Source organism: Myxine glutinosa, chromosome 1 (assembly GCF_964187855.1).
Source record: "Myxine glutinosa chromosome 1, kmMyxGlut1.1, whole genome shotgun sequence".
Taxonomy (NCBI): Eukaryota; Metazoa; Chordata; class Myxini; order Myxiniformes; family Myxinidae; genus Myxine; species Myxine glutinosa.
In genome coordinates this window covers 26,901,485-26,917,201 of record NC_136261.1, presented here as the reverse complement: position 1 = coordinate 26,917,201, position 15,717 = coordinate 26,901,485, and the positions used below count along the sequence as shown (strand labels likewise).

The following is a 15,717-nucleotide window of genomic DNA, read 5'->3' as shown; positions in this document are numbered from 1 at the left end:
ACCAAGTCAGCTAATCGGCTTCGGGATGAGTGGCAGCAACTGACAAATGTGCCTGTATCCAGAAGGCGAGTCAACCAACGACTGGTTCAAGCAGGCTATCGTGCCAGGCGTCCTCTGAGAAAGCCACGCCTGACCAGACAACACCACCAGCGCCGATTGCAGTGGGCCAGGGAGCGCCGTCAATGGCAGCCAGGACACTGGAATCACGTGATCTTCAGTGACGAGTCTAGATTTCTGGTCTATCATCAAGATGGCCGCGTCCGAGTGCGCAGACAAGTGCATGAAGCCTACAACAAAGATTGTATAGTGCCAAGAGTCCAAGCTGGAGGTGGTGGGGTGACCGTTTGGGCGGCTTTTCATGCAGGGGGCAAAACTGACCTGGGGTTGTTCTGAATGTAAACCTGAACCAGTTCAAGTACAGGGTCATTCTGGAAGAAACATTGCTTCCATTTGCTCGTGCAGCCTTTCGAGGAAACATTGTCTTCCAAGATGACAATGCACGGCCTCATCGTGCTCGCATGATCCAACACTTTCTTGCTGACCGTGGTGTAGAGCATATGGAGTGGCCTGCCATGTCCCCGGATATGAATCCGATAGAGAACTTGTGGGCAGAATTAACGCGTCAAATCGACCACTTGGACCAGCAGCCGACCTCTGTGCGTGAATTGTAGCAGGCTATTGTCACTGCATGGCAAGCGATTCCTGTCCAAACCTTGGCAAATCTCGTGAACAGCATGCCTCAACGTGTACGTGCTCTCCTGAATGCTCGTGGGGGTTACACGAAGTACTGAACTGTAATTTTACTGTCTGTAATCCCAGTCGTAATTTTACTTTTGTTTTTGTTTAAAAATTTTTTCGCTAATGTGCAAAATAAAGAGATACTTCTGGAAAACGCACAGAAGTTTAACACAGTACTGTCCATGAATTGAGTTCGATATCAGTTTACATCACTTTCAAGGATCAATTTATTTGTTTCGAAATGTCAAATGTGTTTTTTGTTTCTTTTAAAGGTCACATTAACAAAATCTAGAATAATTTCAACATAATTCCAATGAACTTTTGGTTCGAAGACATCTTGAAAAGTAAGTTCACCCCCAAAAAAAAAATATTCCATATTAAATGCCAAATCTGTATGTCTAAATTGATGATTACCGCATATCAAGCAGCATGCTGCAGGAAGCACGCACAAGTCTAAATTGATAGTTATCGAATATCAAGCAGCATGCTGCAGGAAGCACGCACAAGTCTAAATTGATGGTTACCGCATATCAAGCAGCATGCTGCAGGAAGCATGCGCAATTCTAAACTGATGGTTACTGCATATCAAGCAGCATGCTGCAGGAGCATGCACAATTCTAAACTGATGGTTACCGCATATCAAGCAGCATGCTGCAGGAAGCACGCACAAGTCTAAATTGATGGTTACCGCATATCAAGCAGCATGCTGCAGGAAGCACGCACAAGTCTAAACTGATGGTTACCGCATATCAAGAAGCATGCTGCAGGAAGCATGCGCAATTCTAAACTGATGGTTACTGCATATCAAGCAGCATGCTGCAGGAGCATGCACAATTCTAAACTGATGGTTACCGCTTATCAAGCAGCATGCTGCAGGAAGCATGCACAATTCTAAACTGATGGTTACTGCATATCAAGCAGCATGCTGCAGGAAGCACGCACAAGTCTAAATTGATGGTTACCGCATATCAAGCAGCATGCTGCAGGAAGCATGCGCAATTCTAAACTGATGGTTACCGCATATCAAGCAGCATGCTGCAGGAGCATGCACAATTCTAAACTGATGGTTACCGCATATCAAGCTGCAAGCTGCAGGAAGCTTGCACTAGTCTAAATTGATGATTACCGCATATCAAGAAGCATGCTGCAGGAGGCACGCACAAGTCTAAACTGATGGTTACCGCATTTCAAGCAGCAAGCTGCAGGAAGTATGCGCAAGTCTAAATTGATGGTCACCGCATATCAAGCAGCATGCTGCAGGAAGCACGCACAAGTCTAAATTGATGGTTATCGCATATCAAGCAGCATGCTGCAGGAAGCATGCTCAATTCTAAACTGATGGTGACCGCATATCAAGCAGCATGCTGCAGGAAGCATGCGCAATTTTTAACTGATGGTTACTGCATATCAAGCAGCATGCTGCAGGAAGCATGCACAATTCTAAACTGATGATCACCGCATTTCAAGCAGCATGCTGCAGGAGGCACGCACAAGTCTAAACTGATGGTTACCGCATATCAAGCAGCATGCTGCAGGAAGCACACACAAGTCTAATCTGATGGTTACAACATATCAAGCAGCATGCTGCAGGACGCACACACAAGTCTAAACTGTTGGTTGCAAAATATCAAGCAGCATGCTGCTTGATATACGGTCACACCGTAAAAGATTCTTCAGGAGCAGAAAAGGTAACCTGGATGATTGACATTCTAAAGAAAGCTCGGTAATTATTTACTTTTTCACGTAGACATTTTTCCAACTTTTAGTGGAAGTTTCCATTTGGGAACAAGTTGTTTTCACGTTATTCGTTGAGCAGAGCATAGTTATTGCCTCCGCCACCAAAGGTGGATGGAGGTTATGTTTTCAAAGAGCAAATATCGAATTACCGAAAACTTTTTGCCTTAACATGTAAATCAGGTGCTGTTTATCGATTTGATCGACGAGCAAAGTACCTGAGGGATGCGATAATTCCCACACTTTTATAATGTCACCTCCCTGGATCTTGAAACAAGGTCGTAAAGCGCGGCGTTACGCGCGCTGCTTGCGAGCAAGGAGGAAGCGGACAAGCGGTAACTTATAAGAATCTTTATTTCAGGAGCTCACCGGAACACTAGCGCGCTCCGGGCTGCGCACCCCGTGTATATCCTCAGGCCACGCCTACCCCTCGGGCGTGGCCACCGCCCACTTGGTGCCCGGAATGATGTCACCACGCCAGTGGGCTTTCGTGTCCGCCACACGCGCCCCCCCAGAATTCCCGCGCACCTGGAGGGCCAGTTTGCGGGGCAAACGGATGACCCGGCCGAAGCGCCCCCTGGCGATCGGCGGCATCCGGGGTGCAGGAATGCCAGGTGGGATGCCCCTGGCTGCCCCTGGGATGGGTGCAGGACCGGGTGGCGGCGGGGCTGGGCGGTGCCGGGGTCCGCCCGCAGGGGGGCGGCCCCGACGCGGGGGTCGGGCCACTGGCGGTGGATGGTCCACGTCGAGGTGGGCCGGCTTGAGGCGGTCTACAGAAACGCGGTCAGGAGTACCGCCGATGTCCAGGGTGAAGTACTTCGCCCTGGTCTCCAGCACGCGGAACGGCCCGTCGTACGGGGGCCGCAGTGGTGTCCGGTGGGCATCGTGGCGGACGAAGACGTACTCCGCCGTGCAAAGCTCCGGGGCGACGTGCGTCGGTGGGTGCCCATGGCATGCCGTCGGGGCGAACCTCTGGGCGGTCTCTTGCAGAGCGGAGCGCTGCTGTGCCGCGGACCATGGTGCCGTGGAGTCGGGGAGGAACTCGCCCGGCACCCGCAGCGGTTGCCCGAAGACCAACTCCACCGCGGATGCGCGCAGGTCCTCCTTGGGCGCCGTCCGGAGGCCCAGCAGGACCCAGGGGAGCCTGTCGACCCAGCCGCCATCGCGGAGGGTGGCCCGGAGCGCGGCCTTCAATGAGCGGTGAAATCGCTCACACAGGCCGTTAGCCTGGGGGTGGTAGGCCGTGGTTCGGTGCAGCCGGACCCCGAGCCCCTGCGCGACCGCCCCCCAGAGCTTCGAGGTGAACTGGGGGCCGCGGTCGGACGAGATGTCTGAGGGGGCGCCGAACCGGGCGACCCAGGTGGCGATGAAAGCCTGCGCGACGTCCGCCGCCATCGTCGACGCCAAGGGCACGGCCTCCGGCCACCAGGTGGTGCGGTCCACCATGGTGAGGACGTGGGTGAAACCCCGCGAGGGGGGCAGAGGTCCTACCAGGTCCACGTGGACATGGTCAAACCGGCGTTCCGGCACCGTGAACGGGGCTAACGGGGCCCGGGTGTGCCGGTGCACCTTGGCGCGCTGGCACGTGAGGCACGTCCTGGCCCAGCCGCGGACGGCCTTCCGGAGGCCATGCCAGACCAACTTGTCGGCGATCAACATTTGGGAGGCCCTCGTGCCCGGGTGGGACAGGCCGTGGATGGCGTCAAACACCTGGCGCTGCCAGCCCGCGGGCACGAGGGGGCGAGGCCGCCCGAGGTAGACGTCGCACAAGAGGGCCGCGCCCGCGCCGTCGAACGGCACCTCGGTGACGCGGAGGCCCATGACGGCGGTCCGCAAGGCCTGGACGTCGGGGTCAGCGGCCTGGTCCGCTGCCATCCGGGCATAGTCGATGCCGAGGTGGACTGCGTGGGCGACGGCCCGGGAAAGGCAATCCGCCACCGGGTTGTCCTTCCCCGCGACGTGCCGGATGTCCGTCGTGTACTCGGACACGGCCGACAGGTGACGCTGCTGCCGGGCCGACCAAGGCTCGGTGACCTTGCCCATCGCGAAGATCAACGGCTTGTGGTCGACGAAGGCCGTGAACGCACGGCCCTCGAGCAGATGGCGGAAGTGCCTGACCGCCAAGTGAAGCCCGAGCAACTCGCGGTCGAAGGTACTGTAACGGCGTTCGGGCGGGTGAAGCTGCCGGCTAAAGAACGCCAGCGGTTGCCAAGCTCCACGCACCCATTGCTCGTGCACTGGGCCCACCGCGTAGTCCGAGGCGTCGGTGGTGAGGGCGATCGGTGCATCGGGCGCCGGGTGCGTGAGCATGGTGGCGTTAGCCAAGGCGAGCTTCGCGCCCGTGAACGCCGTGTCCATCTGCTCGGTCCAGGTAACGTCGCCTTTGCCCGGCTTACCTCAGAGAGCTTCGTGCAGGGGGCGCAGGAGCTGGGCGATACGGGGCAGGAACCGATGGTAAAAGTTCACCATGCCCAGGAACTCCTGCAGCCCTCTGATCGTGCGGGGGCGCGAAAACCCCTTCACCGCCTCCACCTTGGCCGGCAGGGGGACGGCTCCGTGCCTGGTGACACGGTGCCCCAGAAAATCGATTACGGCGACGCCGAACCGGCACTTTGCGGGGTTCACAATCAGGCCATGCTGGCCCAGGCGTTCGAAGAACGTGCGGAGGTGGCGTAGGTGCTCTTCGCGGGACGCGCTGGCGACGAGGATATCGTCCAGGTAGACATAGACAAAATCCAAGTCGCGCAGGACGCTGTCCATCGGTCGCTGGAACGCCTGAGCCGCATTCTTCAGACCGAAGGGCATCCGCAGGAACTCGAAGAGTCCGAATGGCGTGATGACCGCCGTCTTCGGGACGTCCTCCGGCCTGACGGGGACCTGATGGTAGCCGCGTATGAGGTCCACCTTCGAGAAGAAGGACATGCCCGCCAAACGGGCGGAAAAGTCCTGAATGTGGGGGACGGGGTAGCGGTCGGGAGTGGTGGCGTCATTGAGACGGCGATAGTCCCCGCACGGTCGCCATCCCCCGCCGGGCTTCGGCACGATGTGCAGCGGCGACGCCCAAGCACTCTCCGAGCGCCGAACGATGCCGAGTCGCTCCAGCGTAGCGATCTCCACTTTTGCCACCGCCAGCTTCGTCGGCTCGAGGCGGCGTGCCCGGGCGTAGACCGGTGGCCCGACGGTGGGGATGTGATGGGCCACCCCGTGCTTGACGGCCCCCGCCGAGAAGGTGGGCCACGTGAGGGCCGGGAAGCCGGGGAGGAGGCGGGTGAATTTGTCCGCTGCCGGAAGCGTACAGATCAACGTGGCCGGAACCGAACCGTTCGGCAAGCCGCTTGGCAAGCCGCTCGGCGAGCCGCTCGTTGAGCTGCTCGACGAGCTGGGTAGCGCACAAGCGAGCGAGCTGAACGTCTCGGCCTGGACAAGACGTCTGCGCTTTACGTCGACCAGGAGCCCATTAGCGCACAGGAAGTCCGCGCCAAGCAGTGCCATGGGCACGTCGGCGGTGACGAACGTCCATCGGAAAACCTGCCCTCCGAACCGCAGAGAGAGGCAGGGTTTTCCGTACGTACGGATGGGCGTCCCGTTCGCGGCAAGCAGCGCGGGGCCCCCGCCCGCGGCGTGCTTGTCTGACGTACCGCGGGAACGACACTCACCTGCGCTCCCGTGTCGCACAGGTAACGGCGCCCAGATAAGGTGTCCGTTATGAACAGCAGGCTGCTCGAACGGCCGGCGCTCATCGCCACTATTGAGCGCCGGCCCGGGCGTTTCCTGACCTGTTGAAGGAGCATGGCGGATGACACTGCCGAGCCTCCTGGCCGAACTTGGCGTGGAACCAGCACCAGGTGGTGGAGCTGGAGGAGTGCGGCTGGCTCCGCCAGGCCGGTGGAGTTGGCTGTTTTCCCCGCGGTGGCGGTTTTCGCCGCGGCGGTGGGCGGGGCGTGGCGGCGGTCACGAGGTGCGTATCAGCATGCTGCGTATGCTGTGTAAGCTGATGCTGTGGATCAGCATCATCAGCAGCATCAGCCTCGAGGTCCGTGACGGCCGCACCAACTCTCGCCCGCGTGTCCGAAGCCGCGAAGTACCTGTCCGCCTCGGCTGCCAATGCTCGGGGTTCCGTTAGCACGGTCCCGGCCAACACGAGGCGAACCTGCCCTGGAAGTTGTCGACGGAAAAGCGCCCGGAATAGAGAACCGGGGGCTTCGTCGCCCAACAGTGACAGCATATGGTCCATTCGGACCGACGGGCGCGTGTCGCCGAGCTCGGGGAGATCCAGGAGGCAGTCGGCCCGTGCGTCGTCCGTGAGGCCGAACGTGGCTAGGAGTAGCCGCTTGAGTGCCTCGTACTTGTGGCCGTCCGGTGGGTGGCGAAGGACGGACACAACTCGAGCGGCCGTGCCGGGCCCGAGGGAGGCGACGACGTGGCAGTAGCGCGTGTCGTCGCCGGTGAGGCGCCGAAGCTGAAATTGGGCTTCGGCTTGGACGAACCAGACTTCGGCCTGGGCCTCCCAAAATTCGGGAAGTTTAATCGACATTGCGTTGTTGGCAATGGCGTCGTGTGTGGAAGGATCGCTCCGGCAGATGCAACGTCGAGGGTCACCAGTAAAGCGCGGCGTTACGCGCGCTGCTTGCGAGCAAGGAGGAAGCGGACAAGCGGTAACTTATAAGCGTCTTTATTTCAGGAGCTCACCGTAACACTAGCGCGCTCCGGGCTGCGCGCCCCGTGTATATCCTTAGGCCACGCCTACCCCTAGGGCGTGGCCGCCGCCCACTTGGTGCGCGGAATGATGTCACCACGCCAGTGGGCTTTCGTGTCCGCCACAGTCGCATGTCCTGCCAGACTGGACATTTGATCTGCAGTGATCTCGCTAAAATGTGAGCTGACCGCCATATTGAATAATATTTATTCACCCAATATATAGATAAATATATCGGCCTACATGTATCTCTATTTTTATGAGTATGAGTCATGACACGTGACAACGACATTTGATTTAATTGTGATCAGGGACCATCGTAATTAATTATTATGACTGCCAATTCAGATTTTCATTTAGTAGTCCGTTTACAACAATGAATTGTAAAATCGTAATTGTCTGATAGTATTTGAGGATAACATGGCGTTGCTTTATGGAAGAAGCGTATCTCTCACTTTCCTCGTACCTTTTGTTCCGTTAAAGTTGACCATGGTGGAATAGTTGGTAGCTGTAGCTGTATGGATTTAGTTCCATGTTTGGTTGACTTATTATTACTGATACACATCCTTCATTGTGCAAAGTACAGTTCATATTTATTATAGTTTACCGTTCGGTGTATTTGGATATTTGTTGGTTGAAAACGCGTTCTATCTGTAATCTGACGGAAGGAAGAAGCGCAGCGACGTAATTGCAGGAGTTATGGATGTGATTGTGCTCATGGCCTGAGTTGCGGTTTCACGATGCGTTGAGATTTCAGTTAACGGTAGAGATTGACGAAATAGTTAAAAAGGGCCGACATTTTACAAGGACGGACAACTTGATGTTGAATCCTCAGTGGGGTCTGTGGAGTGATCTTCGTCAGTCGTGTGGTCGAACAGCGAGCAGGCAAGTGAGAGGTAGAGTAGAGCCGGGTTCAGGGACAAGTGAGAGGTAGAGCCGGGTTCAGGGACAAGTGAGAGGTAGAGCCGGGTTCAGGGACAAGTGAGAGGTAGAGCCGGGTTCAGGGACAAGTGAGAGGTAGAGCCGGGTTCAGGGACAAGTGAGAGGTAGAGCCGGGTTCAGGGACAAGTGAGAGGTAGAGCCGGGTTCAGGGACAAGTGAGAGGTAGAGCCGGGTTCAGGGACAAGTGAGAGCTAGAACCGGGTTCAGGGACAAGTGAGAGCTAGAACCGGGTTCAGGGACAAGTGAGCTAGAACCGGGTTCAGGGACAAGTGAGAGCTAGAACCGGGTTCAGGGACAAGTGAGAGCTAGAACCGGGTTCAGGGACAAGTGAGAGCTAGAACCGGGTTCAGGGACAAGTGAGAGCTAGAACCGGGTTCAGGGACAAGTGAGAGCTAGACCCGGGTTCAGGGACAAGTGAGAGCTAGAACCGGATTCAGGGACAAGTGAGAGCTAGAACCGGGTTCAGGGACAAGTGAGAGCTAGAACCGGGTTCAGGGACAAGTGAGAGCTAGAACCGGGTTCAGGGACAAGTGAGAGCTAAACCCGGGTTCAGGGACAAGTGAGAGCTAGAACCGGATTCAGGGACAAGTGAGAGCTAGAACCGGGTTCAGGGACAAGTGAGAGCTAGAACCGGGTTCAGGGACAAGTGAGAGCTAGAACCGGGTTCAGGGACAAGTGAGAGCTCGAACCAGCTTCAGGGACATGTGACAGAGTACAAAGTAGGTGGCAAACGATTGTAGATAAAGTTGAGATAGCTTAAGATTTTCTAAAAAAAGAAAAGAAAGAATTTGTGGAATTATAACAGATTAAAAAGAAAGAAAAGGAAGACAAAATAACAAGGAGGGCAAAAACACAAAAGGCATCACAAAGATATCTTGAAAGAAAAAACAAAAGGGAAGGAGATATTAAGAGTTGGGCGAAGTATGGATAACTCCGTTTTGGAGACTGATGGGATATCACAAATAGACTGGATCAACGACGACGGTGATGAGATCGCGTTCATCCAGCGCATCGACTCTGCCGAGGTCGTGTTTGAGCCCAGACGCCGCCGTGCCAAGTTGGTGGGACGATATCTCATGGGGGACCTGCTCGGTGAAGGATCCTACGGAAAGGTACAGTTGCCCGTGCTGCATCATCTCTGGTTAACCACACTCTATGCAACATCCGCTTGCGATATCTCTGGTTTTGCCTGGTAAATCCGCCTCGACGACGGTGATCGAATCTTGACTGAGAGATCAGGGCACACTGTTTACCTCCGCCGCCGTAGGTGTGCTGAGGTTGCTGTCACCTCTGTGTGTTTGTCTGTCTCTCTGTGATCAGGATATCTCAAATAGTTGTGGACGGATTGGGACAAAATTTGGTGGAGAGGTTGTGTGTGTGACAGGGATGGATTTGTTAGTTTTTGGTGAAGATCCGGATCCAGATCCGGCCTATCTGTGCGATATAAAACATAAACTGTTCAGCCTGGTGCAGGTATGCGCTCCACCGAGTGACGTTCTAATTTGTTCTGTTTTTGTTCCCCAGGTGAAGGAGGTCTTAGACTGTGAGACGCTCTGCCGACGAGCCGTGAAAATCCTAAAAAGGAAGAAATTGAGGAAAATACCGAATGGTGAAGCCAATGTGAAGAAGTAAGATGGAGTAATCTCGTAACTCATGATACATAGCTGTTGTTGTACGTGTGACGCTGTTTTTGTAACTAATCGACAGGGATGCAATTTTCTGATTCGTCTTTCCTCTCTTGGTTTATTAATGAAATTTGGATCCCATATTGACTTGGTCTGAAGCCATTCAGTGAATCGTGTCCGTACCCTTATCTAATTTGATCCATAGTTTGATCCAAGAAGTTCTGTCCCTCAAGCTTTTGGGTCTCACTATCTGCCATGATCTTTCCTGGGAAAACCACATTTCAAATCGGGCCTCCAAAGCCAGTCGCCGACTGGGCATCCTCCGTCGTGCGAAGTCCTTCCTTGGCACACCTGAGCTCCTCAGCACATACAAGGCTTTCATCCGCAGCTCAATGGAATACTGCTCTCCCCTCTGGGCTGGTGCTCCTGCCTCACACCTAGCTCGTCTTCACGCTGTTGAAACCAAAGCGTTCAGAATCATTGGAATCTGCCGCGATGAAGCTAACTCCAAGGGCCTCTCACTCACTCACCGCAGGCAGGTTGGTGGTCTTTCCGTCTTCTACCGACTCCTCTCTGGCCTTGCCCCCCCAGCTCTCTCTGGGCACTGTCCCCCAAATGATCTGCCTGCAACCCTCTTATGGTTAAACTGCCAAGATCAAGACTTTCTGCTCACCTTCATTCCTTTATTCCTCTTTTCTCCCGCCTTTGAAACAAACTCCCTCACTCTCTTCAATCCCACTCCACCCTCCAGGTCTTTAAAACAGCTGTTCACCACCATCTCTTATCTTCCCCCATCCAAAACCTTAATCTTTTCTACCCCCGCTAATTTCACCCCAAATCCACTTTTGTGAAATACCAACTGCTCTTGGAAGTCCTTGGTGTCGTTGTGTTTTATACTTCTCCCACCCCCCCCCCCACCCCCCTACCCACGCCTCCTCCCCCCAAGCCCTCTCCCTTCCACACATCTCCCTGCTCTCAAATGTTGTGTTTGTGTGCTTCCCCTTCTCTCCCCATCTTGTCTTCCGCTCCCTCTTTTTATATATTTTGTTTGTCTGGTTGATTTGTTTGTGAAATAAATGTTAGCTCTTTCACGAGCCTCGATTCAGTATACAAAAAAGAAGAAAAAAAAAAAAAAGACGTGCACAACTTCCTTACGAACCCGCCTGCTGTACCATAGATCTTTTGGGTTTGCAAGTTAACATGGCTAATTTCCTGTAAATGCCTAAATAATGACGTCTTGGCTGTAATGCAAATGTCCGTGCTGTCACAACACGAGCTTCTTCTTCGTCTTCCACAATTATTCAGGAAGTTTGGAATTTGGCCATGGTCCCGACGATAGCTTGCCTCCTCTTCATGAAAGACACCGTGAGATCTTCAATGTGCACCAACAACGGTGCTGGCAGACGGGTCCTCTGATTTGACATCCATCCGAGTGACGGCGCACGCAGAGATGAATCACTTTACCTGTGAAACGCCGAAATGTCAGTTTATGGTTGTTTTGGGATTATAACCCAGGGTAAACACCTCAGAGGTGAGTTTGCGTACCTCTAGGCGACCTGCCAGCCCTGCTGAAGGCAATTGCAATATTATGTCAATTGAAGTTAATGTTTACTGAAACAGTTTTCACACTGAATATGAGGCGAGTCTTCGTGCTTGTACTGAAACGCCGAATGGTTGTGGTGTTATTACCCTGCGCTCGCGAAGCAAAAAGCATCGTTCAGGCATTTGGTTGTGTACGTGCATACGTGTGGCGTGTCTGCATTTTTTAAATTAATTTTCTTGGCAACTGTTGGTCCAATTGACACAAATGTTTACCAGAGGAGCGTCTCCGTCTGTATAATTTTTTTTATTCATAATTATGACGTCTTGAGTCACGTGGTATGAACGCCATCTTGAAAAAAATCGAAAAACGTTGCACCTTTATATCTCCGAAACCACCCCATTGGAAAAAATAGAAACATGGCTCATTGTAAAGAACTCCCCATGGGGAATAAGATATGCTAATGATGATGTCATCAGTGCCGTAATTATGACGTCATAATTAGACTGGGACAACGCTTTGTCTGATCAGTTTGAAATTTATTGAGCGTCATCTACGCAACAATTATATTAGAGAATATAAATTTATGATGTCATCGCTCATGTGATCTGGCAGCCATATTGGATCAAAGAAGAAAACGTTTAAAAACAGAAGAGTTGCCTCACACCAAGTTGACTACAACATGCATTTTAAGGCCATTTTCCCTGCTCGAGCGGGGGTTAGCCTTGCGGTCCCCATGACAATGTTCTCCATTTTGCCCTATTTTCTGCATCTCTCCTTGTTCACCCCTTGCCCACATTTCTTCTTCCACCATCTTTAGCCAAGTCTTTCTCGGTCTTCCCCGTCTTCTACTTCCTTCTACATTCATTTCCATCACTCTTCTCAACCAGTTACTTTCATCCTTCCTCAACACATGACCAAACCATCTCAACCTGTTCCTCTTCACTGTCTGGAGAACAGCCATGAGGTACGCAAATTCACATCTGAGCCGTCTACCCTGGGGTTGAACCTTGACCCAACTAGAAACGACCACCCTAGTGTTTCCCATGGAGGGTGAGGCATCGTCATTGTATTTGATAGACCTTAAGCTGGGAGACCCATCTGCCAGCCCTGCCAGCATCGGTTATCAGTGTACGTTGAAGATCTCACCGTGTCTTTCGCGAAGAGTAGGTGAGCTATCGCCGACTCCCTGAAGCAAATTGCAAATTGCGACGGGAAAGCAATGGCAAACCACCTTTACACGGAGCCCACTGACAGTCTACAAAGAGCATGGTACACTGATGATCATTCCTTTCACATGTACACCCTTTTGGTCATATATGGGTCGGGAGGGGAGCGTGGTGGGGTACACGTATGTGCTTCTTTTTCATTTTTGTTTAAACACTTTGGAGTCCACCCTCTCCATGTGACCTTTTGCAGTTTGACCTTTGGTGTCACTCAATTCGTCATTCTTTAACCCCATTTTGAAACCTCCGCATTACTGTCCGTCTGCTTTTTATTTGCAGTTTTTATTTGCTACGTCTGCCCACCGAAGGTAGATCGAGGTTGTTTTCATCCGTTTGTTTGTCTATCTGTCTCTGTCTGTCTGTTTGCTTGTTTGTCTACTAGCAGGACATTGCAAAAGGTTATGGACGGACTTGGGCGAAACTTGGTGTGTGACAAGGATCAATTGATTCGATTTTGGTGAAGATTCAAGTCTGGATCTGGATCCAGATACGAGAATTATTTATTTCTTTTTGCGATTCTTCACCATTGAGAAATGGAGTGAAAAAGCAGAAAATAGTACGATATTTCAAGAAGTTGTGGACAAGTTGTAACAAAACTTTGTGCACGAGTTGGTTAGGTGCCAAGAACAACCCGAATAGATTGTGCTTCCGGTCCAGATCCAGATCCAACCTATCAGGGGGATACAAAACGTAAACTGGTCAGCCTGATGGAGGTATGCACCCTACAAAGTGCTGTTCTGGTTTATTAATGTATTTATTTATTTTTATGCGTCTGCCGATGAAGTCGCCGGAGGCATTATGTTTTCAGGTTGTCCGTCCGTCTGTCCGTCCGCGTTAGGTTTTTGTTTCTGCGATAACTTGAGAACAGCTGAAGGGATCTTCGTCACACTTGATGCAGGTATGTATAATGAGGTGAAGATGAACTAATTACATTTTGGGGTAACAAGGTGAAAGGCCAAAGGTCAGATATCACGTGAGGTAAAAATCCTGTTACCACGTTAGCTTGTGAACCAGTTATGGGATTCTTACCAAAGTTTGGTACAAGTATGTATTATGATGCAAAGATAAACTGATTAGATGTTGGGGTCAAGAGGTCAAAGGTCATGTCGGGTAAAAATGTGATAACTTGTGAACAGCTGAAGGGATTGAAATTGAAACTTGATGCAGGTATGTATAATGATGTAAACATGAAGTGATTAAATTTTGGGGTCAACAGGGCGAAAGGTCAGAGGTCATGTTAAGTAAAAATTGTTGCCATGCCAACTTGTAAACAAGTGATGGGATTTTGAACAAACTTGGTATAAGTATATATAATGCAAAGATGAACAGATTGGATTATGGCATGAACAGATCAAAGGTCAGAGGTCATGTCAGGTAAAAATGTGATAACTTGAAATCAGCTGAAGGGATTTATTTCAAATTTGGTACAAGTATTATAATGATGTAATAATGTGGGCGGAAGCATATCGGTCGACGTCGTGACGTCAAAGAGTGCCGTTCTAGTTTCCTCTTATTTTGCCCTCCTGTTCTAAACACGTTGTGTAAATATGGACAAGATAAGCAACACCAGCTTAATAGATCGAATAATCCTTTGCCTGTGTTTTTCGTTTTTCTGTTCAATTTCCTTATATTATGTCTACCATACAAGATGTCTTGAAAGTCTTTGTGGAACTTTTAACTTTTATAACTTTTCATGTTTAATAACATCTGTCGTGCCGTTGCATAACACGAGGTGGGTTGACTCGGCCTGTCATTCTTCAGAGGTCGAGGTCGGTAAAATGAGTACCAGCTTACAGGAAACAGGCGGTACTGCATCAATAGCACAGCTGTCCTCCCAGCAATGATGCAACCAGCAGCCACAGGCTACACGACTCATCAAAACCACATTATTTGGATGAACTTCTGTCTGTGTTCAAAAAAATCAAGTAATCAGATCACTTTGCAACACCTGGAGAATGTTTTCACCAAGTTGGAAAATCGAATCGAATGATTTATTACGAAAGATTGCGGTTTTTTTGATACCTTAAAGTTTGAACTGTGTTGGATAAAAACTTTACGAATTAGAGCGGCACTCGGTGGAGAGTGTACCTCCACCTGGCTGAACAGTTCACATATTGTTTCCCACTGATAGGCCGGATCTGGATCTGGACCTGGACCAAAATCGAATCGGCTTGCTCTTCTCACCTGACCAACTCATCCACCTAGTTTAGTCATAACTCGTCCACAACTACAAAATTTTTCGGATCTTCACCAAAATGATATCGATTTGTCCTTGTCACATATTCAAACTGTCCACCAAATTTCGTCCCAAGTCTACCCACAAATTTTTGAGTTATCCTGCTAACAGACAGATGGGTGAAAACATAACCTCCATCGCCCCTGGTTGGTTAAGGTAATTATGTTTTCCATTTATAGTTTTTCTCTCAGGTGTACATCAAAAGTTTTATAAAAGTTCAGTTACACATGGACTTTATGGACAACCTGTATATTCGGTGTGAGATTGGTGTCGATGTCAATATTTTATTTATTTATTTATTTATTTTCCTTATCGGCTTCAATGACGTCATTGACCTCCAGTGAGCAATAATCACGTCTGCGTGTTCATACCGGAAAGAATTATTGTTGTTTTATTCTCTCACAGGGAGATTCAGCTCCTGAAACGACTGAGACACATGAATGTCATCGAACTGGTGGACGTCTTGTACAACGATGAGAAACAAAAGATATATCCTTCTGAGGGGTTACCGGAGGTGGAATTTGGCATCGTAGTTAATCCACATGCGAGTCACTACTCGCTTTCTTACTCTGTTGCTTCTGCGAAGCTTTATATCTCGCCAGGAAAGCCTTATCTTTATGCAAGGGGAGTGGAATTTGTTGTATTCGTCTCGCCGCAGCAGCTAAGTTTCTCGTATCCAGCCAAAACAAATGTTGGATGCCAAAAAAATACAAATATATAACTAACCAGCAAAGCCTTTGACCCTATTACCATGCAATGCAGAATACACGGTGCTGTGCAACCGACAGGGCGGCGGGGCGAGGTTGGTCGGGTGTGTCCTTAACCACAGTGCACGTATATGGTCATGGAGTACTGCGTCTGCGGCATCCAGGAGATGCTGGATAGCGTGCTGGACAATAAATTCCCAATGTATCAAGCCCATGGGTAAGTGTTGGACACTTTGACAAGTGCCAGTCAACGTATGAAATGCTGTATAATTG

The 15,717-nt window shown here is 51.0% G+C and overlaps 1 protein-coding gene across 1 annotated transcript in view; it reads left to right on the top strand.

The window, feature by feature from the left end:
- The first annotated feature begins 7,796 nt into the window (after positions 1 to 7,796).
- The window catches only part of STK11 (serine/threonine kinase 11), a 55,037-nt gene continuing 47,116 nt past the window's right edge, over positions 7,797 to 15,717 (top strand). Inside the window, exons 1-4 of the mRNA XM_068108797.2 lie at positions 7,797 to 9,222; positions 9,635 to 9,738; positions 15,143 to 15,226; positions 15,572 to 15,661. Coding sequence (XP_067964898.2) covers positions 9,034 to 9,222; positions 9,635 to 9,738; positions 15,143 to 15,226; positions 15,572 to 15,661 — 467 coding nt within the window. The 5' untranslated portion in view covers positions 7,797 to 9,033. The remainder of the gene's footprint in view (positions 9,223 to 9,634; positions 9,739 to 15,142; positions 15,227 to 15,571; positions 15,662 to 15,717) is intronic.